At 41.7% G+C, this 21,609-nt stretch overlaps 1 protein-coding gene across 6 annotated transcripts in view; it reads left to right on the top strand.

Moving 5' to 3' along the window:
* Col4a4 (collagen type IV alpha 4 chain) overlaps positions 1–21,609 on the top strand; it is a 246,505-nt gene extending 224,896 nt beyond the window's left edge. For all 6 annotated transcript variants that reach the window (XM_074071878.1, XM_074071877.1, XM_074071880.1 and 3 more), the window contains exons 38-48: positions 1,903–1,974; positions 3,081–3,209; positions 3,302–3,415; positions 4,693–4,848; positions 7,168–7,275; positions 8,353–8,361; positions 11,189–11,314; positions 17,152–17,268; positions 18,403–18,591; positions 20,039–20,325; positions 20,744–21,609. In XM_074071878.1, the coding sequence (XP_073927979.1) occupies positions 1,903–1,974; positions 3,081–3,209; positions 3,302–3,415; positions 4,693–4,848; positions 7,168–7,275; positions 8,353–8,361; positions 11,189–11,314; positions 17,152–17,268; positions 18,403–18,591; positions 20,039–20,325; positions 20,744–21,007 (1,571 nt within the window). In that variant the 3' untranslated portion in view covers positions 21,008–21,609. The remainder of the gene's footprint in view (positions 1–1,902; positions 1,975–3,080; positions 3,210–3,301; positions 3,416–4,692; positions 4,849–7,167; positions 7,276–8,352; positions 8,362–11,188; positions 11,315–17,151; positions 17,269–18,402; positions 18,592–20,038; positions 20,326–20,743) is intronic.

Below are 21,609 nucleotides of genomic sequence, written 5' to 3'. Positions count from 1 at the left end.
AAATTTGGCAGATGAAGAAGGTCTTTGTGTTCTTTTGGTGCAAACTTGAAATATTGGCTCATAAAATAGGAAAGAGAATTGGAAAATAAGCTAAGCCAAAACTGTTAAAAATGGTTAGGAAATAAGAAATTTAGGGAAAATAAGGATTCATTCCCTTTCAAGTGCAAGAGAATATGGCTCATTTGAATCAGTCTAAAGTTGAGATTTTAAAAAGGGAATAACAATTGTCTATTTGAAGTGCTGCTAATAAATAGAATGAACCAACTAACTGTGCCATCCTCTATAAAAAGTCCACAGAAGACTTGCTTTAATGAACAGAGAATAATTAGCACTTGCATTATTTATGCACATGGATTCTTTTAACTTCTCTAAATCATATTTGACCCATAATATATCAAAAAAAATGTGGTATGCAAATTATAGTCCACTTTTTAAAATATAGTGCTCTCCATATCAGTAAAAGAAAAAAAATATAGTGCTCTCTCCACCTGTTCAATCCCTCACCTTCCTTGTTCTACATTTTCCTATGCACTCATTCAATAAACATTTATTGAATACCTACTGTGTGCCAGGTAGTATGTCAAGTGTGGGGATAAAAAGACAAATAACACCTGATCTTGCTCTCCGAGTTGCCCTTGAGTGGTGGAGACAGCTGCCCAAAGATATGCTTGCTATACAGAACGACATAGGCACAGTCAATGTAAGGAGGCCTCTGTAAGTATCATGGGCAGGGGGACACTTTCTCTTTGTTCACTTGGTCATATAAACTGAGGGTTATTGTTCCAAATCTGAGAGATATGAACTTAGACTGAGCGAATGGCTGGCTGTGTGTGGAGGAGCTCTCAGTCTTGGGTGAGAAAGAACAGTTACTGGATGGAAAACCCAGCAATGAAGTTGGAAGTCACCAGGCTTGGCCAGGTGCTGAGAGACGCTTCAGTCCCTGCGTGGGAAAGACTTGTGGGACAGCATTTTACTGTGCTCAGCACTCAAGAGGTGCTCTGTCATATTGATATCTGCCTTTTCTGGCCTTCTCCCCTCCTCCTTCCTTTCTTTTCCTCCCTTCTCCCTCCTCTAACTTGATGCTGGTAAATTAGGAAACTCTCACTTGAAAAGATACTCATTTGAAAAAGTCAAACACAACTCAAAGTCTATTGATTGAAAACAATAAGGAAAAGTTTTCCACTGGAAGTATTCAGTGATAAGTAAAGCCAGGATGGTAGCTCCTTAGAGGAACATATGATTTCTGGCAGAAGTTTCTCAGAGAAGGCCCAGGCATCAGTGGAATAATGTCTGATTACAGGGCCTGGAGTTTGAATTCAGTGATAATCATTAAAGTTTGGTTGCTGTCAAAAGACATCAGAATGGTTCTAAAAGGAGTGGCTGCAGAGAAGTAGCTGAACTTGACCTGCAGGCCTGGTTTCCAGAGTAGTACAGTGATTAAAATAAAACCAGGCAGGACAGATGCTCCCCAGGACGTCACAGCTGTCATGCTGTCTTACCACATTAACTCACAGACCCTGGTGGCAAGCAAGGATCCCTCCCACCTAGGAAGTAGGAGACATAGATTTGCTCCCAACTGATCTCTTTCCTCTTCTAGAATGATTCATCAAATCAAGGATCACCTCCTGCACCAAGAAGCACTAATTCTAGACTGTGACTGGTCATGATACGGTTATAAACCAACAGGGGTACTTTAAAACCAAAACAACATATGTGTTAACCTGTCTTGGCAGAAAACCTCCATCAGATGAATGTGCTAAGTAACCATCAACCTGGATTCACATCCTGATAATGACCTCCAGGTGTCCTCCTTCCCCTTCAGTGCACCATCCCCTGGTTGTGCCTGGGACTGTGACCAGACAGTAGGCATCAGCAGCTTGTCTGGCCTTTGGTGTGTTTCAGGTCCCTCTGGGTCTCCTGGCCTGAACGGCTTGTATGGTTTGAAGGGTGAGAAAGGAGCCAAAGGTGCTTCAGGTAAGATAAGAAAAACTCACAAGATAAGAGGCACCCTCCCCTGGGAGTTCCTCACTTAATATCATCTGGTGGTGAAACTGAAAAAACTGGCTTAGTGTAGAGACACAGCACTGGAATTACCTCTAGTGCTGATGATGACTTATATAAAGAGGATATTTAAGAAAATCTTATGTAAGAAGGAATGGTTGGCTCACAGTGCCTTTGGTTGGTATTGCTTGAGACTATCTCTTTGCTAAAAATGCTCTGAATAATTGCTTAAATTGGGCCATGAAAATATTATGAATAACAAATAGGGTATTTAAAAAAAACTTGTATTTTTAAGTGACTTGTATAGTCACATGATCTAATTAGTACTATTAGCATCCCTTTACTGTGCTAAGACAAATTACCTGAATAATTTGCTGTTATTTTTGATATCACAGAAAGGGTAATCTTTAACAACTGTTTTAGCTTCTTCCATTAAAGAACACATTTGTTGTGTTCCTTTCTCAGAGAAATAAGTTATAATTAGACAAAGCAGCTGGAACTGTACATGTAAATTTCAGTGACTGTGGGAAAAGGGTAGAATTGTGTGGATAGTTTTGAGTCTATTGCTGGAGAGAGATGAAATCCTTATGGAGCTTGGGCAATTAAAAAAGTAACTTTGGTTACTTAGGATTCATTTAGTAGCTCTTTCAAATACTCTGATTAAATGTGTACTACTTCTAAGAAATTGGTGATGTTCTCCCTGCTCAATGGGAAACTCCAAGATATGGTAGTTCCTACTATATGCCAGTTTCTACTCAAATTTCAAAGTGGTTTATTCATAATTATTTATTGTTATATCTCATTTGTTTTTGCTTTATGCACTGGGGGGTTGGGATTGCCACTAAGCTATTGCTTTTTAAAATTTGGGAAACAATCATAAAAGATGGGTTGTAAGAGAGAAATGGTGACCCAGAAACAGTATGCAGACATTTGGATCACCAATCCAGCCAGAGCTTGGTCTCTACAAAACCAGCTACTGTTGCCACACCCGTGTTTGGAAGTAGGTCCTTTCCACCATAATACCTTAACAGGGACAAATGAGGAGATGGTGCAATATTGATGGTCTTTTTCCTGTTAAGGTTTGCATGAAATGGGCCTACCAGGTCCAATGGGAATGCTTGGGCTTAAAGGGGAGAAAGGAGACCCTGGGAGTCCAGGAATTTCTCCTCCAGGTCTTTTTGGAGAAAAAGGTCTCCCTGGTCCCCCAGGTAAGATGCATCATTCTTTGTCCCTCTCTCAATAACTAATTCAAAATCTTCCACATACAATAAGGCTAATGTGTGAACATGTGCTTATTCAGGGAGACCAGGACCACCTGGTCCTGCAGGCAGTCCAGGAAGAGCTCCTAAGGGTGACATTCCTGCCCAGGGTCCACCTGGAGATCAGGGACTTCCTGGTCCTGATGGCTCAAGAGGTAAGAGTGTATCATTGCAAAAGATGGCAATGCTCTGTTAGATGCTGCAAGTTTAGTAGGGTTGTAGGACCAGAGAATGGCAGAGTAGAAACATCTAAGCAGTCCCATCAATTTGACAGATAGATAAGTAAGACACAGTTAGGTGGGATTGTGGGTAGTGGTGAGCTATCAGGATCATATAGATGGCCCAGAATGTAGCCATCTCACTCTTCCATATCAACTCTATCAGACCATCTCTACCCAGGAACAAATGGAACATAGAGCAAGCATTCCCATCACTAGCTTGGTATTGCCTATGAGGCTTCAGAAGTGTCCAGGAGAAGGGAATCATACTCTCCTTGTTGATTTCTAGCACCTGTCCATTGGTCTAGAGTGGCAGGACCCTAGGTCTGTTATATACACACACACAGTCTCCTCATAGGCTGCTAGCAGTGCATGTTGTTCCTCTCAACACTTCACAAAGATGAAGTCTGGCAGGGCAAGACTTTGGATGTTGTTGTAAGCTAACAAAGTCAGAGTAGACTACAGATTGTTTGGAAGTGAGGAGACACATGGCTCAGTTCCATGGATTGCTCAGTGTAGACAGTCACATTCTTACTGGCTCCTAGAACTGTTCTACAGAGATGCAGATCTACCATCTTGAAATCTTTAGAACTTTGATATGGGTAGGACTGTAGACTGAGAAAAAGAAAAGCAATAAAATATGCTAAGAAATATCTGAGAAAAGAATTGAGATTGACTCATTCTTTCCTTGTGTGTAGACACTTGTTTTCAAATAGGATTATAAATTTGATTTAATAATAATTTTTAAAATAATTTAATTTTCCCATCAGCCATATTTTTTAAAAGCCTATCTTTCTGTCTATCCATCCATCCATCCAACCAACTATCCATCCATCCATCCAACCAACTATCCATCCATCCATCCATATATATATATATATATATATATATATATATATATATATATATACACATCCTGTTAAAGCAGCGAGATGACACTGCAGACAAAAATCATAAGCAAAAGGAATGGCTCTGAGGGAAATGGGGTCTAGCTTAGGTTCTTTTTGCCTAACATTTACTAACCCATTTCTCAGCTTGGGCTCCAGAGGATGCACTCTGTTTTATTTCTGGTATTACTGACTTTCTTATTCTTCTAATTCCCTACATCCCTTTCTTTCAAATCACTAAATTCCTTTCCTTAAGAAGCTCTCAGGCATCTAGTATGTGTCTTTGTCTTTGACTCACAAAACATTTTTGGCTCCTTTTTGTATCAGGAGCACCTGGGCCTCCAGGCCCTCCTGGGCGCATTGATCTTCTGAAAGGGGAGCCAGGTGACTGTGGTCTGCCAGGGCCACCAGGTCCCCCAGGCCCACCAGGCCCTCCGGGGTGCCAGGGTATTCCAGGATGTGATGGAAAAAATGGCCAAAAAGGTATGAATTCCAATTGTTCCTTAAGTAATATGTAAAGAACTTGTCTTACCCTTGAGAGTCTACGGTACCACCCCCCAACAATGACACCCTATTTCTTATGGAAACAGTAATATATTTTCAAAATTCTCTAACTTCCCCAAAGAATCCTCAAGTGTGAGTAAAAGTTAGTTGTACAAGGAAAAATAAGATATCTTTGTCTCATAATAACATTCTTGATAATCTTTTGGACCAGAACTAAGGACTAGAAATACAATGTAAGTCTGTGCATAATTAAAAACTGTAGTGGCCCACATTTCAAAAGTGAAGTTAACGCTCATGCTTTTTTTTTCTTTAATATAACACTTTCTCTTTTTTGTTGTTGCAGTACTAGGGCTTGAACTCAGGGTCTTCACCTTGAGTAACTCCACCAACCCTTTTTTGTGATGGATATTTTCGAGATAGGGTCTATTTGCCCAAGCTGGCTTTGAACAACTATTCCTTCTGATCTCTGCCTCCTGAGTAGCTAGGATTACAGGTGTGAACCACTAGTGCCCAGCTTAATATAACATTTTAAAGCATTATTTTAACATATAATCACTATCAAATCATCAAGGAAATAATATAGCTGATCGTGCAAATGTAGTTCCTTTCCCCAGTAAGCCAGTCCCCCTTCCTGCCTTTGAAACCCAGTGTGTATTTTACACTTCTTACAGCACAATCCAGTGGAACTGGCTACATTTCACATGCTTAGTAGCCATATGTGGTTAAGAGCTTCTGGATCAGAATTTCAGATAATTATTGGGTTCATAGAACTATTTTGTTGAAAAGAGGCCAATAAGTATTAATTTTAACTCCCTTATTTGAGAAATAAGGGTGTTGGGTATCAGAGAAATGACTGTTGAAGTGTGCAAAGGGGCGATAACTAGCACCCCACCTGATTTCTGAACTCCATGTGAAACATAGCTAAAGATTAAGGCAGTGGGGAGGTCACCATCGCAAGGCTGCCCTGACAGTAGTGCAAAGGGCATGTGTGGAGTCACACAGTGCATATCTACACTACTGTATGCACCAACCCTCTTCATCTGTTTTAGCAATAAAATCAGCTTTAGATGATGTGCTTATATCTGTAGGTTTGTGGGCTTCCAGTAATTGCACATCAGAATTAACCAAAGATGCCAATGCTCTGGTCACCAAGAGGAAGGAGGAAGGGGCTAAGTAACATTCTTCATCCCTAGCTGCTTCTCTGAAGAATGGAACTCCACCTGGACATAAGCAACAGGACCAGAGAAAGTACACGCCAAGTAAATAACAGTGACCTGCCGAAGCATAGACAGCAAGTGAGATATATTGGGGAACCAATATATGTCATGCTTCCCCACCCCCTATTCAAGAGGGCATAAGGGCCAGACATGCTTTATTGTAAGGAAGTAAGGGAGTTCCTGAAGTTTGCCTTGAAGTACAACCATGGTGGGAAGCACGTTGATTTCACCATGTATTGGACCACTACAGGGGTGTATGCTGAGAGAATTTAAATAGTGTCTCCAGTCTTTTTTTTTTTTTTTTTTTTTTTTTTTGGTGGTACTGAGGTTTGAACTCAGGGCCTCATCCTTGCTAGGCAGGCACTTTACCACTTGAGCCATTATGCCAGCCCTTTTTTTGTGTTGAGTATTTTCAAGATAGAGTCTTGCAAACTACTTTCCTGGGCTGGCCCCGAACTATGATCCTCTTGATCTCTGCCTCCTGAGTAGCTAGGATTATAGGCCAGTCTTATTCAGTGCTGGGTCGGGAAGCCTCTGCAATCCAAACTCATTGTTCTCATCGAGGAGCCCAGAAGGAGCTGCTGGACCATGGTTGGGTTTCTGGGGAGGGCTTCCCCAAAGATCTGGTATGAACTCTAAACAAGAGGCCTTACTGGAGAGGGAAGAAGAGAAGGAACAAGATGGAGGGAGAGCTGAGCTGTTGGTGGGCCTGAAACTAAGAAAGTGAGGAAGAGAGTGAGAGGAACTCTGGCATGAGAGGGACCTTGTTGCCAGTATGTTATCAAACCTCTTTCCTTATTTCTCCCTTGGGTTCAGTCCTTTGTCTCCAGAGAAAGTTCAGGATCACGGGCTTCTTATTTTAATTTAGCTTCATTTTGATCATAGACGTGTTTGCTTTAGCCTTTCTGGCTGAACACTGAGTTTCCTTCAGACAGAGGCAGCTCTTCTTGGCCTCACAGAGTAAGGCAGATCTCCATTCTCACGCTCACTTTGCCTTGCCTTTTGTTGGAGTGGATCTCTACAGTCAAGTGTCTTTGTTTCGTTTCATTGTGTGCCCTCAATTTTGTGGATTTTTTTTTAGGACCAATGGGATTTCTGGGGCCTCCAGGGCCACCTGGCCTTCCTGGGCCACCTGGAGAGAAAGGTTTACCTGGACCTTCAGGCAGAAAAGGACCTATGGGTCCTCCAGGTAAGCTTCCAATGCATGGCTGTACCCTAAGCAATCTACACATGACATTCTGTCTAAATATTTACTATGATGGACACCTTTCAGAAGGTAGTCAAATATTCTGAAATAGTTACTATAATCTTATGCATTAAATCCTTTCTGAGATGAGCCTTTTATGCACCATGAAGTCTCATGTTTGGTAAACTAATATGTATTTTCAGAACAAATAAATTCAAAACTTAAGAGATGATGTTATATATACTATTTACAAGGGAAATAAATATATGTCCCTTCATACATGAGGCAAAGATGAATCTGATTATTGTTTGTTAGGATTGTATATTCACTTCCTATCCCTAAATTTCCATAGATTTGCCTAGATGTTTTATCTGTTATCTGTAAAGTACATTATTTCCTATGAAGGTGAAAGGTTACTTAACACTATAGACAAGACTTTTTAATCATAGGGTCAAGTTAGCCAAAGAAGAATTAGGAATAGAAAGGGTAAACAGATGTGCATTCAAGGTTGGTAGGAGTAATATTGTTCAAGATCTTAAATCAATATCATAGTAATATATGACTAATTCAGAATATTTGCAGTCTCCTACATTGACAGCCTAGTTCCCAGAATAAATAAAATACACTGCTTTGTGGGGGATCATAGTACAACAGGACAAAGGACTTGGCACTTGGATTCTTTTTGTATTTCCTTTCTCTGTACAACCTGTAGAACATGACAAATTAATACAGAATTTTCAGAAGTCTTAAATGGACAGAATTCATATACACATTAACTCAGGGCATATTTACCGTAGGAAATCAACTATAGTTTTAGATTTCTCAAGAGAGCTTCATTTTAAGTTTTTCCAGCGATGAAGACTCCATTGGTGTTAGATCATGGCTGTATCTGTCTGTCACACTGATGTGGATGTTTTATGTAAATATGATGCTGTCAGTCTTCTTGTCATTGATGCTTCCCCAAATATTATTTATGTTCTCAAGAAACTTGTATCATTTTTTGCCCTAATTCACAAATTTAAAATCTCTTTCCACCATGTGAAAATCGTTGTGTGGCCTCATTTCTTTGGATCTCTCCAGGCTCCAGAGGTAAGCATTGCTATAAAATGGCTAATTTCTCCTCAACTTACTTTTTTGTCCCTTACACCTTTGCCCAGAAAGGCAAATACAGTGGAAACACTGCATTTGTGATCTTATAGTTATATTGGGTTTTGATGTCTTTGCCTCCTCATTACCAGTATAGTAACCTTATATTACTGTCCTAACCATGAGCCTCATATTATAGGTTGTCAAGGCGATGTAGATACTCAGCTTATGTAATTTCAATTTTGGCACAAAGTATGAGTGCTTTCCTTGTCAAATTTTGTATTACACACTAATGTAAGTTCCTTTTATGAAATCTACAATATAAACATGTAGAACATCCCTAAAATAAGTAGTGTCAACATTGTTAAAACATGGTCCCTTATCATCCAAAAAGAGGCTGTGACAAGCCTTTCTGAGCACATTCTAAGTCCATTTTCAAGGAACAAATTTCTTTGTGTATTAAAAAGCAAATGTTCACTTAATACTCTACATGCAAAAGCAACATATTATTTTGTGCCTGGCATTTTCAAAGAAAATTAAAAAGTGTTTTTCAAAAGGGAAAAAGAAAAATTGTGACTGCTTGTATTTATTTCTTTCTAGACATCTGTTATTAACCCTAATGTAAATTTCCCTGAATGCAGACCCCATGTATTATTTTTAGGATCTTTAGAAGAGATAACTCAGATCTTTTCTTTAGCTTCTGGTTTGTTAAAAAAGTAAAGAAAAGCAAAATCAAAAAATATTTAGAAGATTCCTATTTTAACTATTTGTATTTAAAAATTAAAGTTGTATATTCAATGTGTTTTCATTTCATTCGTTTCTCTGTATAATTGTATGCAGAAAATCGTTTGAAGATAACATTAAAATTCTAAATCTAGTCCAGTCAGATTCTTCCCCTTCCCCATTCCACCTCCCCGGAAAGGCCATATTTATTCAGGGAAAGCACGAAATGTTCCCATGTGACTCTCCCAAGTTACCCATGTTGGAAAAGCCAAGTTTTCCATTCAACTAGACCTATTGTGAAATTATACCTGTGTTCCTGTGGCTCATACTGTCTTATGTGGGGTTAAGTCCCAAGCAGCTTATAGAGTTTAAGTACATTTTGCTCAGGCACATGAAGAATTATGTAGACCAAAACTTTGTGGTTATGGCCACAGTTTCCTAGGATTTTCTTGCTGATTTATCATTGCTGATGTTAAAATTATTACACACATTTGTCTGAAGTTTAAGAAAATAATATCTAATCAAATGGCATGTTTTAAGATGTTTCATTTCTTAGAATTCATCACATAGAGTTCTTGGGTTACGGATGTGACTCAGTGGTAAAGCACTTGCCTAGCACAACCAAGGCCAAGGCCCTGGGTGCAATCCCCAGTACTAACAAAAAAAAAAAAAAAAAGAATTCTTGAAACAATGTGATGTGGTGGTCAAGAGCACAGGTTTGGAGCCAGAGCTTTGTGGATTTTAATCTAGACTCTGCCATGTGTTAGCTGTATTATCATAATTATCACTTATTTGCTAAGATTTTTTACACGTGATCATCTAAGAACGTAGTATATACACAGTCTTACTCAGAGGGTCTCCTAGTTAAGCACTTAGCACAGGGCCTGGTACATGAGAAAGCATTCAGTAAGTGTTAGTATGTTAACATTATTGCTCAATGTTATTTCTTATCCTTGTGGGATGTTGCAAGGTGACTGAATGAAGCTTTAGAAAAAAAATCTTAGCTTTGAAGGGTAGTGGTACATACCTGTAATTCCAGCCCTTAGGAGGCTGAGTTCAAAGTCAGTCTGAACTATATAGTGAGATAGCCCTCACCACCCCCCAAAAAGGAAAGAAAGACAAAAATTTCTTGAAGATGTGACTATAATCAAGAACTTAGAACTATCAGAATCTTACTTAGCACTATATTTCTCAACATAAAGATTTCCAGGTCAGTGCCATCCACCTTATCTGGGAACATGTTAGAAATGGTTATGTCAGCTCCCACCTCAGATCTCCTGACTCAGCTGGTTCCTAACAAATCAGCCAGATGATTGTGATGTGCTATAGTCAGAACAAAACTTCATGGCACTGCCTGTCAGCTCTAGCAGTCATTGGAATCACCTGGGGAATTTATAGGCATGCTAATTCAAGAATCCCACCTCAGGAGTTCCTTGGAGTAAGTCTGGATGGGGTCCCAGGAGCAGTGCTTTTGCCCGGCTGAGTTTATCATGGAACCAATGCTGAAGCCATTGCCCAGGCCACATCCTGTTGCCATGTATACCAGTATTCCCAGGGGTGGGGCCCAGGATCAGACTATTTTTATAACTCCCCCAGATCATTTCAACATTCAAGCAAGGTTGAAAGTCAGTGTGTTAGAGCCTCTAGCTATCCTGAAATTCTATTTAAGTAACTGTCTAGGGAAAGCCAGGGGATTGCAGTGTAATGAATTAGGGACATGGTAAAGCTGAGTTTAGGGCCCCCCCAGTCTCTCTTGAAATGTGGGCACCCTGGTAAAAAATGACCCAAAGATTGGAAATCCTATGAAGACCATCAAATTATTGTTATCTTTGCCAACTTGCCACTATTTCTGCTTTGTCTGATAATTTCCTTCATTTATCCCAGCAGTCTATCATTCATTTATTCAGCAAATGCTTTCTGGAAGATTTTCCTGTGTCCTTGCAGTAAGCAAGACAAGTTCCTGCCTTCATGGAACGTACAGTGGATTGTTGAGCATTCTTGTTAACATTTCAGAATAGTGTTAGAAGTCCATCTTTAATTGGGAAGTACAGAAGGAGCTTACTCAGAAGCATTTGAACCTATCACATAGTGGGGATTCTAATTTCAGGTCATCCTGGGCCACCTGCAGATGTGGATGGCTGTCCCCGAATCCCAGGGCTTCCTGGGGTACCAGGCTCAAGAGGACCAGAAGGACCCATGGGGCTCCCTGGACAGAGAGGCCCCCCAGGACCAGGTATGAGTCTTACTCTGTTTGTTATTTGCATCAGACACTGCTGAAATGAAAATTTAGATGTTTTATTATGTTGCTTTCTGTATGGAGCCTAAATAACTAGTGATAATGTAGCAATGAAAATGTCCTTTCTCTTTTCCTTATTTTTCTATATAGATCCAAAGATTTAGTCAAGAACTAACTAGACCCATGCATCCCTTCTATTTTTGTGTTGAAATCTCACTTAAATCTTTTTGATTTGGCCAACTTCTGGCAACAGAGTAGATGCCCTGTTAATCTCTAATAGCTTGTTGACTTGGTTTTGAATGAAAAAAAAAATGAATTGAGACTCAGTGAAGCAGAAACAGAGCCTCTGAGAGGGAGGAGACAAACCACCTAGAAGGGGGAAGGGAGAAGAAGGGTTACTCTAAATATTGGCAGTGACTGCACAGTTCATTTAATTGATCTGTGCATTGCTCAGTTATTGTCAAGGTGGCAGGATCCTAATCACTTTTTAACTGTTCTGTTAAAAAGTATTCTCCAAGTAGCTTATTTTCTTTTCAGGTATCCCTACCACATTGGCTAATTTACAAAAAGATCAGGGAGGCCCGGGGCTGGGCATCTAGAAGGTATCGGTCCCTTGTTGGTAGTGCCTATGCGTCCTGAAAACCTGTATGTAAATTATGAGAAGAGGAGACCCAAGGCCAGCCCCTCTTCTGTTTCCTCTGCTGCCTCGCTGTGATATGGATTGTTTTTGGTTTAGGGCTAAGGAATTGGAAGTAGAACTGAATTTTGTATCACCTGTTTTTCTAGTAGTTTCCCAGGCCCAAGAAGCCGAGCACTCAAGAGATGTCTCTCTAGCTGGATCCTGAATAGTTCTAGGGGAGAGACCAAAGCAACTCTGGAACTTTCCTCAAATTAATATGTGTTTTTGTTGGTGGTGTAAGCTGCATGCATCTGTGTTTGTGCACAGAGTTAATTGGAGTGTAGTGACTTCTCTTAGCAGCCTGTGGGTGTTGGGAATTGGGTCAGTAAGAATTCATCTTCTCTTCCTTTGGCAACCATTGCCTGGGCAAAATTCTCCAACGGTCAGTAGGAGTGACCACTCAACCTCATTTTAAATATATGGCATTTTATGCATATATTTGCTATATCAAGGGCTGCCTCCAACTTTTAAATAAATAACTCTCAAGTAGAAGATGTGACCTATGGTGGGGTTCCACAAATTCAATTCAGTAAATATCTCCAGATTCCTTCTATTCTGTACAGTACTATTGTGGGCAGTTTAAAGATGAATAAGATGTGTTTCTCCAACCAGGGTCTCACAATCTCATAGCCAACAGAACATAAGTACTTTAATGGTCAATTGTATTTCATCTTTTAATGGCATTTCAAGCCAAGCGGGGAGAGACTAGCTGGTCCTGGGGACAGAAGGACAGCCAACATTAGAACAAATCTTTCAAGCAGTGAGGGGCACACATTGCAGTTGGTTATAGGATGTGTGGCTCTTGTGAGGGAGAGAGACGGGAAGGGAGACACCTCATAACTTAACACCTCAGAACCCTGTTGTGAATATCCTAGGGCTACCTTCAGGAACGAACCCAAACTTCCAAAATGTTGTCCTTTCTTCTCTCCAGGCCAAACCCTTGTGACTCAAACTGTATCATTCCCTTCAGCCTCCCTCCACTGTGAGGCCCTGAAGGCACCACACACCCCTCCCTCCTCTAGGCCTTCACAGGTACTGTTTCCTCTGCCCAAGCGCCCTTCACCTGGATTATGCCATTAATGTTCTGACCTCAAGGTCACCCTCTCTAGGAGCCTTTTCTCATTAGAATCTAAGACCCAAGGTTAGTGACTTTCTCTCTGCTCCTGCTCTCTTCTACTTTACTCTTTAGTGTCACATTTATGTCACCAGAGATATATGCATTTGCCTGCTTGATTTTTACATCCTCCTAGACTAAGGCCCCAAAAACATTTTCTGTAAAGATCCAGATGGTAGATTATGGTAGTAGGCATTAGAGGCAGAAGGTCTCTCTTGTGACTGCTAGCTCTGCTGTTGCAGCCCAAAGCATCATAGATGATATGCAGTTAACCAGTGTGTCCAGCATCAGTGTGGCCATAGACCTGGCTGTGGGACTCCCAGACTGTGATTTGCCAACCACCACTCTACACACCATAGCAGCTTGAGGACAGCTAGGTGTCATGACTCCTAGTGTAACTTACAATGTAGGGAGGCTTTCTCAACCTGATACTGTTGACATTTGGGGCCAGGTAAGCTGTTATCAGGAGGGCTGTCATGTGCATTATGTAGGGTGTTGAGGAGCATACCTGGCCTCTATCCACTAGATGCCAATTTCAGACCCTTCTCCCGTATGACAACCAGATGTTGACAATGTACCTGCATGGGCAGAAGTACCTGGTATTGATAACCGTTTGTGTACAGAGAGGAAGATGGAAGCATTGGCCTAGGACAGTTATATGATTAAGAGGAAAAAAAATCCTTATTACACAAATTTTTAAAAAAATGTAAAGCAAAAGAAACTATACATTATGTTCCCTCTTTTATTAGCATATATTAATTGTACAAAGGGTTTCATACATGCATGTACAAAGGGTTTCATACGTGCATATAATATACTGTGATCAAATTTACCTCCTCTATTAGTCTATCTTAAACACATTTTTAAAAAGGTACCGTTGGCAGTGTATCTGTCCATTCTTATTTCTGCATGTTTTTAAAACGAGATCACCCACACACACTCTTTTGCAAACTGCTCTTTTGAACATGCTATTACCTGTCTGTCATTATGCATTTTCCTACAAAATTGTCTGTAGTGGCTGTACAGTATTGCAGTATTTGATTGTGCCATGATTTATTTACATAAATTATTTATTGATTGCTTTGGTGCCAGAGCTTTGTAAGAAATAAATTAATCCAACAAGGCCCTGCCCTCGGAGCAACAGGCTAGCTGGAAGGGAAGGGGTTGACTAGTTGGCACCAACATGCTGAGTGCTAACAAAAGGTAACGTAGAAATCTCTAACAGTGGAACTTAACCTTAAGGTAGAAGAGAGTCATGGGGGACACATAAAGTCTAGGTCCTCAAGCTTTCTACATGTTGGAATCCCTTGGAGAGCTTGTGAAAACCCTGGTTCCTGGACCCACTGCAGACTTTCTGGCTTGTCAGGTGTGGAGTGAGCTCTGATATTCCTCTGTATAAGTTCCCAGGTGGTGTTGCTGATTTAGGTCTGGAACTGCTCTGACTTAAGTAAGGTATTTCCATTTTTCCACTATGATAAGCAACTGGTAATGAATATCATTTTGGGTAATGAATGTCTTACATGCAAGCATCCCTGATTATAATGAGGAAGTACAATGGCTAGAAGAGGAGACTCTGGAAGTAGACTGTAGAAACTCTACCACATAACTTCTCAGTGACTCAGTTCCCTCATCTTTAAAACAGGATGGTTGTGAGAATTACATGAGTTTTCTGTCACAAAAAGCTTTTAGGACCTATCTGACAGAATAAACAGTAGATCTCTTTGCTATTATTTTTGGTAGCATTGTTTCCTTCAAATGAATTCCTTACATAATTTTTCTGGTTTAAAGAATAGGCAGAAGTAAGAAAAGAAAGAAAATATTTTAAAAGAGAAAAATATTAGGCAGAAATAGAGTATTTTCAAAATAGACAAGATGGACCTTTATTTATAAAAATTTAACTTACACTCTAGAACAGTGGTTCTCAGTCTGGTCCAGCAACAGCAGAGTCACTCGGGAACATATCATAAATGTGGGCTCTTTTGCTCCTGGCCCAGACCTACTGAGGCACATGCTGATTTATTGAAAAGTTGGAGGGCCCATGTCCACAGCTTCCTTGGGTTTCTTTCATCAGTGATGTGTCTTAGGTGGGCTGGAGTGGGCAGATGTGAGCCCAGGGTGTTCTAGGCTAGTCAGCTACCAGACTGAGCATGAAAGCCTAGCCAGGGCCTGGCCTGGACAGCAGGGCGCAGGGAGGGGCCTCTCAGAGTAAAACAGAGAAAAGGAAGCTGCAAGGAATTTCTGCCAGCCTGCCAAGCCCAGATCAAGCCTGCTTAAACCTTTTCATGGCCTGGGGGGTGTTTTAAGGCCTAGGTCAGTGTCCTTGGTCACCTTAATGGCTGGGCTGGGACCCTTGAGAGCAGGCAAAGCTGCTCTGTCCAATAGGACAGGGTGTCTCAGTGGACTCCAGGGGGCGATTGGCATGTGTAGCTTCATCATCTTCACACCATTAGGAGGGGAGAAGAAAGGCCACTGAAGTGAGTACACCTTTGACTTAATGGCTGATTTTAGGCTATATATTAGTTTGCTCAGGCTGTCATACAGACTGGGTGGCTAACACAACAGAAAGTTTATCCCCCACAGTTCTGGAAGTAGAAGTCCAAGATCAAAGTGGCAGTAGGTTTAGTTTCTCCTGAGGCTCTCTCTTTGGCTTGCAGATGTCAGCCTTCTCCCTGTAACATCCTAGACACACATGACCTTGGTGTCCCTTTGTATGTCCCAATTTTCTCTTCTTATAAAGACACCAGTGAGATTGGAGTTCTCTCCACCTATGGGCCTCATTTTGCCTTAGTCCTATCTTTAAGGGGCTCTCTTCCCAAGTATAGTCATTCTAAGACTGTGGGAAGTAGGATGGCAATATGTGAATTTGGGAGGAGGATGGCACAAAGACACAAATCAGTCCAGCTGTAGCAAGCTAATTCATGAGGTGGGTGGGGAAAGGGAGGGAGAAGGACAGAGTGGGAGGAGAGAGAGAAAGAGAAAGAGAAAGAAGTAGAGATTGGAAACCTGGAGAAGGCTGGTAATTCAGTTAACCAGGGCTAATGGCAATAAACTCCCCCAAAGACAATAACCATGTCTGCCACCTTGACCAAATGCAGATTGTAGATAATGAATTTTGCTGTCTTGACAAAAGAGTAACCAAGCACTTTAAAGAACCCCTCCAGGATTATTGTGCCTGCTGACAAGTTCCCCAGCTATGTCCTGTAAGGATTTATCAAGTTCTGCAGCTTGTCAGGTGGTGGGGCTTTTGGTGCAACCTTGGCACTCATCGTGTATGTTCTCCACACCTGCTGGCTCTGTGACCTTTTTGAGCCTGTCTCCCTACTGGCATGGGAGCAGACCTACTCATATGGCTGCTTCAAGGACTGAGTTGGATAATCTAAGGGGTTGTGTGGAGCCTAGAACATTACACACACTCAATGAAAAGCTATTATGAAAAGTTGCTAGCTGGGCATTGTGAAGCGCACCCATAATTCTAGCTACTCAGGAGGCAGAGGCAGGGGATCTTGTGTTCGAGGCCATCCCAAGCAAAGTTATTGAGACCCTATTTCAAAAACAAAAGGCGGAGGGCATGCTTAATGGTAGAATCGATTCTTATCTGGATTCAAATTTAACTTGACCCCAACTGAATTCTATTAAATTTTACTCATTCCACCATCCAGGCTTAAAAAATCCATTTTGAAGACTAATATGTAATTATAAAAACAATATATGTTTAATGTTTTTCTTCTAAAGGCAAAAATACAATAATATAAAAGAAATAGGAAAACCTTTCTCAACATCTCCCTGGGTACCACTTTAAACTGGCCCAGCCAGCCCATTACTTAATTAAAGTCAAAATGCCTGACCTCTCAGAGCCTCAGTGAGCCCAGTTACAAAATGGAGATGGTTAACCCCAACTTCATGCAATCGGGAAGACTAAATGTGCTGGTGCAATGTAGTCAAGAATGAAGGAAGCCTGGGCTGGCATATGGCACACATGGGTGGAACCTGCTGGCAGGGATCATGTTGTTTTCATCCCTACCATAATGCACTTTCCTGCAGGGTGCAAAGGGAAGCCTGGGCTGGATGGCAGGAGGGGTGAGGATGGTGTCCCTGGGTCTCCTGGACCTCCTGGATGTGAAGGTGATACTGGAGAGGCTGGCTATCCTGGAGCACCAGGTAAAGCATTTATTTTTCTCCTTCTTTTTCTGATGCTGCAGATCTAAGAGCTGCATAACAAGTCTGCCTTCCAGCAGTTTCCAAACAGGATGCTATAAAAAAAAAAAAAACTTTAGATACCAGTCCAGCAGGTGTTAGGGAGACAAAAGCAACAAGAAGAGAGTGGGGTACATCTCCCATGTTCTAATGGATGTTAAACCATTGTAAAAGTTAGTCTAGGTGCTGTATCTTGCTCAGTATTTTATTTTCCAAAGCAGCTCCACATCATCAGGAAATGGTGCCCATTGCAGCTGTTCCTTTCCAAGGTCTGCAAGGGTTGGTTAGCCTGGCTTGCTATGTGATCACCCTCTAGAGGATCTTGAGGATGGTAGCATGTTCTCCCTCTTTGCAGCTGGCTGAATCACTTGGCCTCTGGTTTTTTGGGTTCCCTTGCTTGCTGTCATGAATATCACTGCTCCCTTCCAGTTATTTTCTTGTGAGCACTGACCATGCCCCAAAATTGTTTTCTAATTTAGAATTTTGTTATGCTTATTGTCCTTTCTTGTCCTCAAGTGGAATGTAACCCTTAGGAGGGAAAGAATTTCTTTCTGTTTTGTTTTCATGCTGATATAGTTCAGCCACTCAGAAATTGCTTGGAACAATACAGTCCTCCATCAGTATCCTTGGGGTGGCTGGTTCCAAGATGCCAACGAATACCAAAATCAAGGGTCACCAAGTCCCTTACATAAAATGGTGTAGTATTTGCATATCATATACATACACCTTCCTGTATACTTTATTGTTAAAGTATAATACCTATTATACTGCAAATGTTATTTAAGTAGAATATTGTATTATTTAGGAAAAAATTTTGTACATGCTCAGTATAGAGGCACTGTTTGGTTTTCTTTTTGCTTTTTCTTGGTTTTTCAATTGGAGAATGATTGAATTTACAGATTTGGAACCTGGGTGTGTAGATGCCCCCTTGTACTTGTGGATGAGTTGTGTTTATGTCTACTGTAGTTGTGTGGGGGGGCATTCCCGGGGAAGGGCTGTGTCCTGCCCCTCTGTTCTCTGGGTGCTTTGCACAGTTCTGGGATAGAGGTACTTGTTAAATAGAACTTCTTGAACTGTTTCATTTCTTTATTCCTCCAGGCCCTCCTGGTCCCACTGGTGATCCTGGACCCAAAGGGATTGGCCCTGGATACTTCAGTGGCTTCCTCCTGGTTCTCCATAGTCAAACAGATCAAGAACCTGTCTGCCCTGTGGGCATGCCCCATCTCTGGACTGGGTACAGTCTATTATACATGGAAGGACAGGAGAAAGCACACAATCAAGACCTTGGTATGTATATTCCACATGACCACCTATGCCGCATTGCTTGGAGAATAAAATCTTGGGGTTAATTTTACAGCTTCATTAACATCGTAAACAATTACAAATCTGCCATGGGATTATTACTTTAAAAAATTGCCATTAAAATTTCCAAGTGATTCTTCCTATGTAGCACAGAAGCTCTTTCTGGCTAGAGTTATTACCTGGCTATGTATTGCTCATTTTTAAAAATGATTCTTCAGCAGTAGGTTAAATGGAACTCTATTATGAAATACAGTTTTTACTCCCAAATGTAAGTTTTTTAGTTGGGACATGGTGAGCTCCTATGTTCATATGTACAGTGGTGTAGCACATACCAATGGGTGTGTGTAATGGCACTTGCTACCATCAACTCCCTGCCCTACTCCAACTGCAGGACTTTACATTGAGGGCTATCCCTTGGTGCTCCTTGACAATTATCAAAAGTTGATTTGTAAGCCTGCAAAGACCATTTCAAGGAAAGGGTCTAAGTACCTGAGCAATGGCAAATACTGTCTTTTTAAGAAAACAGTGACCAGGGTGGTGGGTATGGGAAGGATGTACTGACAGAGTCAGCGATGGCAAGGTGAGTCTTGTCACTGCCTTTACTGGTCAATATCCCCAGAGCTATAAGGGGGTCACAGAGTACAGACCTATGCAGCTGCTTCCATATTCATCTTCATTATTGGCTATAGCTATTGTCTTTTCCCATCACAGGGACCTAGATCTTTGAGCACAGGGGAAAGGAAGAAGACATGTTTAATATCTTGGATTATGCCACTGTTCTCTCTCCTGTCTCGCCTCTATACCATCAGTCTTGCTTCCCCTACCTTGGGCTAGTCAGAGCATCTTAAAGCTATGAAAAACTCTTGAGATGAAATCCAAGTCCCTTAATAAGATTGACAAAAATCTACATTCTGTGGTCTGATTTCTCTCTGGACACCCCTGAGAGGAGATGCACACACTCCCTACACCCCTCAGTCCCCTCAGTGAGCTCTGATTTCCCTGAGCCCCATGCTCTGTGCCTTGGCTCTCTTCACTGCTGCTCTTCTTTGAATAGTCACCTCCATCTTCAGCCTGGCTCAATCCTTTTCATATTTCAACTCTCAGCTTAAGATAACTCTTCCCAGAGGTCCAGGCATCCCATGCTTCTCATTCAAAGGCTGGACTTTGGTCATGTGTTTGCAGATCTGTGTCCTTGCTGGGCAATCTGCTCACCTCCAGCCTCTGGCCTATAGCTGGGCTCATGAGGGAGGAGTGAGTGGATGAGGGCTGGACCATAGGGCCAGGGAGATGGCTGAAATGGTTTCACTAACACAGAAGTAGGCCTCTGCACAGCCACCATAGGCCAGAGCAGGTGTTTGTTAGTACGTGTGGGATAGGTCATTGAGCACAAAGCACGGGCTGCTCAAACATCATGTCTTTTCTTCCCTCCAAGGTCTGGCTGGTTCTTGCCTTCCTATGTTTAGCACACTGCCCTTTGCCTATTGCAACATCCACCAAGTGTGCCACTATGCCCAGAGAAATGACAGGTCCTACTGGCTGGCCAGTGCTGCACCCCTCCCCATGATGCCACTGTCAGAGGAAGAGATCCGCCCCTACATCAGCCGCTGTGCTGTGTGTGAGGCTCCAGCACAGGCAGTGGCAGTGCACAGCCAGGACCAGTCCATCCCCCCATGTCCACAAGCCTGGAGGAGCCTCTGGATTGGGTACTCATTCCTGATGGTGAGTCCCCTGCCCCTTGAATCCTGTTACACCTGTGTTTTCTAGAATCTCCTTCCCTGTCTGGATTGGACAATAATTGTATACATCCTGTGCAGACAACAGGAAGATAGTAATAAAGGCTACCACAAACCATAGCCTGCTGAGATGCAGGGCTCTTCTTGTTTTTTACTGCCAATTACTCTTTTGGTCACTTTGGTAGAATTTAGAAAATGGATTTGCTTCAGCCATTGGTGAAATTGGCTCCACCTTGGGTGCACATCCAACATTCTTCCTACTGCTCTTCAGCAGACTATATTTTGTTCTTTATGGAATCATTTAAAGAAGAATGTTAATAGCAAGCCTAGATCAGGGTGTGTCCCTGATTGAGCCTGGGTTGTCTGCATGTGTCTGAGCCCTAATTCTCTCTTTTATCTGGTAGCACACAGGAGCTGGGGACCAAGGAGGAGGGCAGGCCCTCATGTCACCTGGCAGCTGCCTGGAGGATTTCAGAGCGGCACCATTCCTTGAATGCCAAGGCCGGCAGGGAACTTGCCACTTTTTTGCAAATGAGTATAGCTTTTGGCTGACAACGGTGAACCCAGATTTGCAGTTTTCCTCTGACCCATTATCAGACACCTTAAAAGAAGGCCAGGCCCAGCGCCAGAAAATCAGCAGGTGCCAGGTCTGCATGAAGTATACCTAGAAAATGCAAAATTTGCCACATGTGCCAAGAGGAACTTCCTGGGGAGCTAACACTTCCTAAGCTGTGCTAAGAGACTCCATGGTGCTTGTTCCAAACCCCATGTTCAGCTGTTCCTTGTCTCAGTGTGGTTATTCTCACAGCCCGCCAGCTCCTAAACCTCTGTTCTCTGTAGATTAAGCAAATACTACATGTGTGGATCTGTTTGGACCCACCAACCTAGATGAAACCAACACATCTTATTTTATGGAGGATGATGGAAGAATAGGCTTTATTTGAAAGTATGCTCACTCTCAGGAAGGCAAGGAGATGAAGAAGGCTAGGCGATGCATGACTAAAAACGTCATCCACTGGTTAATACCATCTCAAACAGTTGAATTCAATTACTCTACAACACAGCGGGCTTCTGGATAGATTTTACAGGAAAAAAATAAATAGGCCAACAAGTGAAACTAGAAAGTAAGAGATTTTCAACTTTCAAAATGATTTCCTCTGTAATCTATTTTTCCCATGCACTTTAAATAATTGTAAAACCATGACCCAAAGAGATAAAAAAAAAAAAAAAAAAAAGAAGAAGAAGAAAATCCACACTGCCAGTGTTACCA

This window comes from Castor canadensis, chromosome 4, assembly GCF_047511655.1.
Source record: "Castor canadensis chromosome 4, mCasCan1.hap1v2, whole genome shotgun sequence".
NCBI lineage: Eukaryota > Metazoa > Chordata > Mammalia > Rodentia > Castoridae > Castor > Castor canadensis.
Note: the sequence above shows the minus strand (reverse complement) of the source record. Positions and strands in the feature narration are given on the sequence as shown.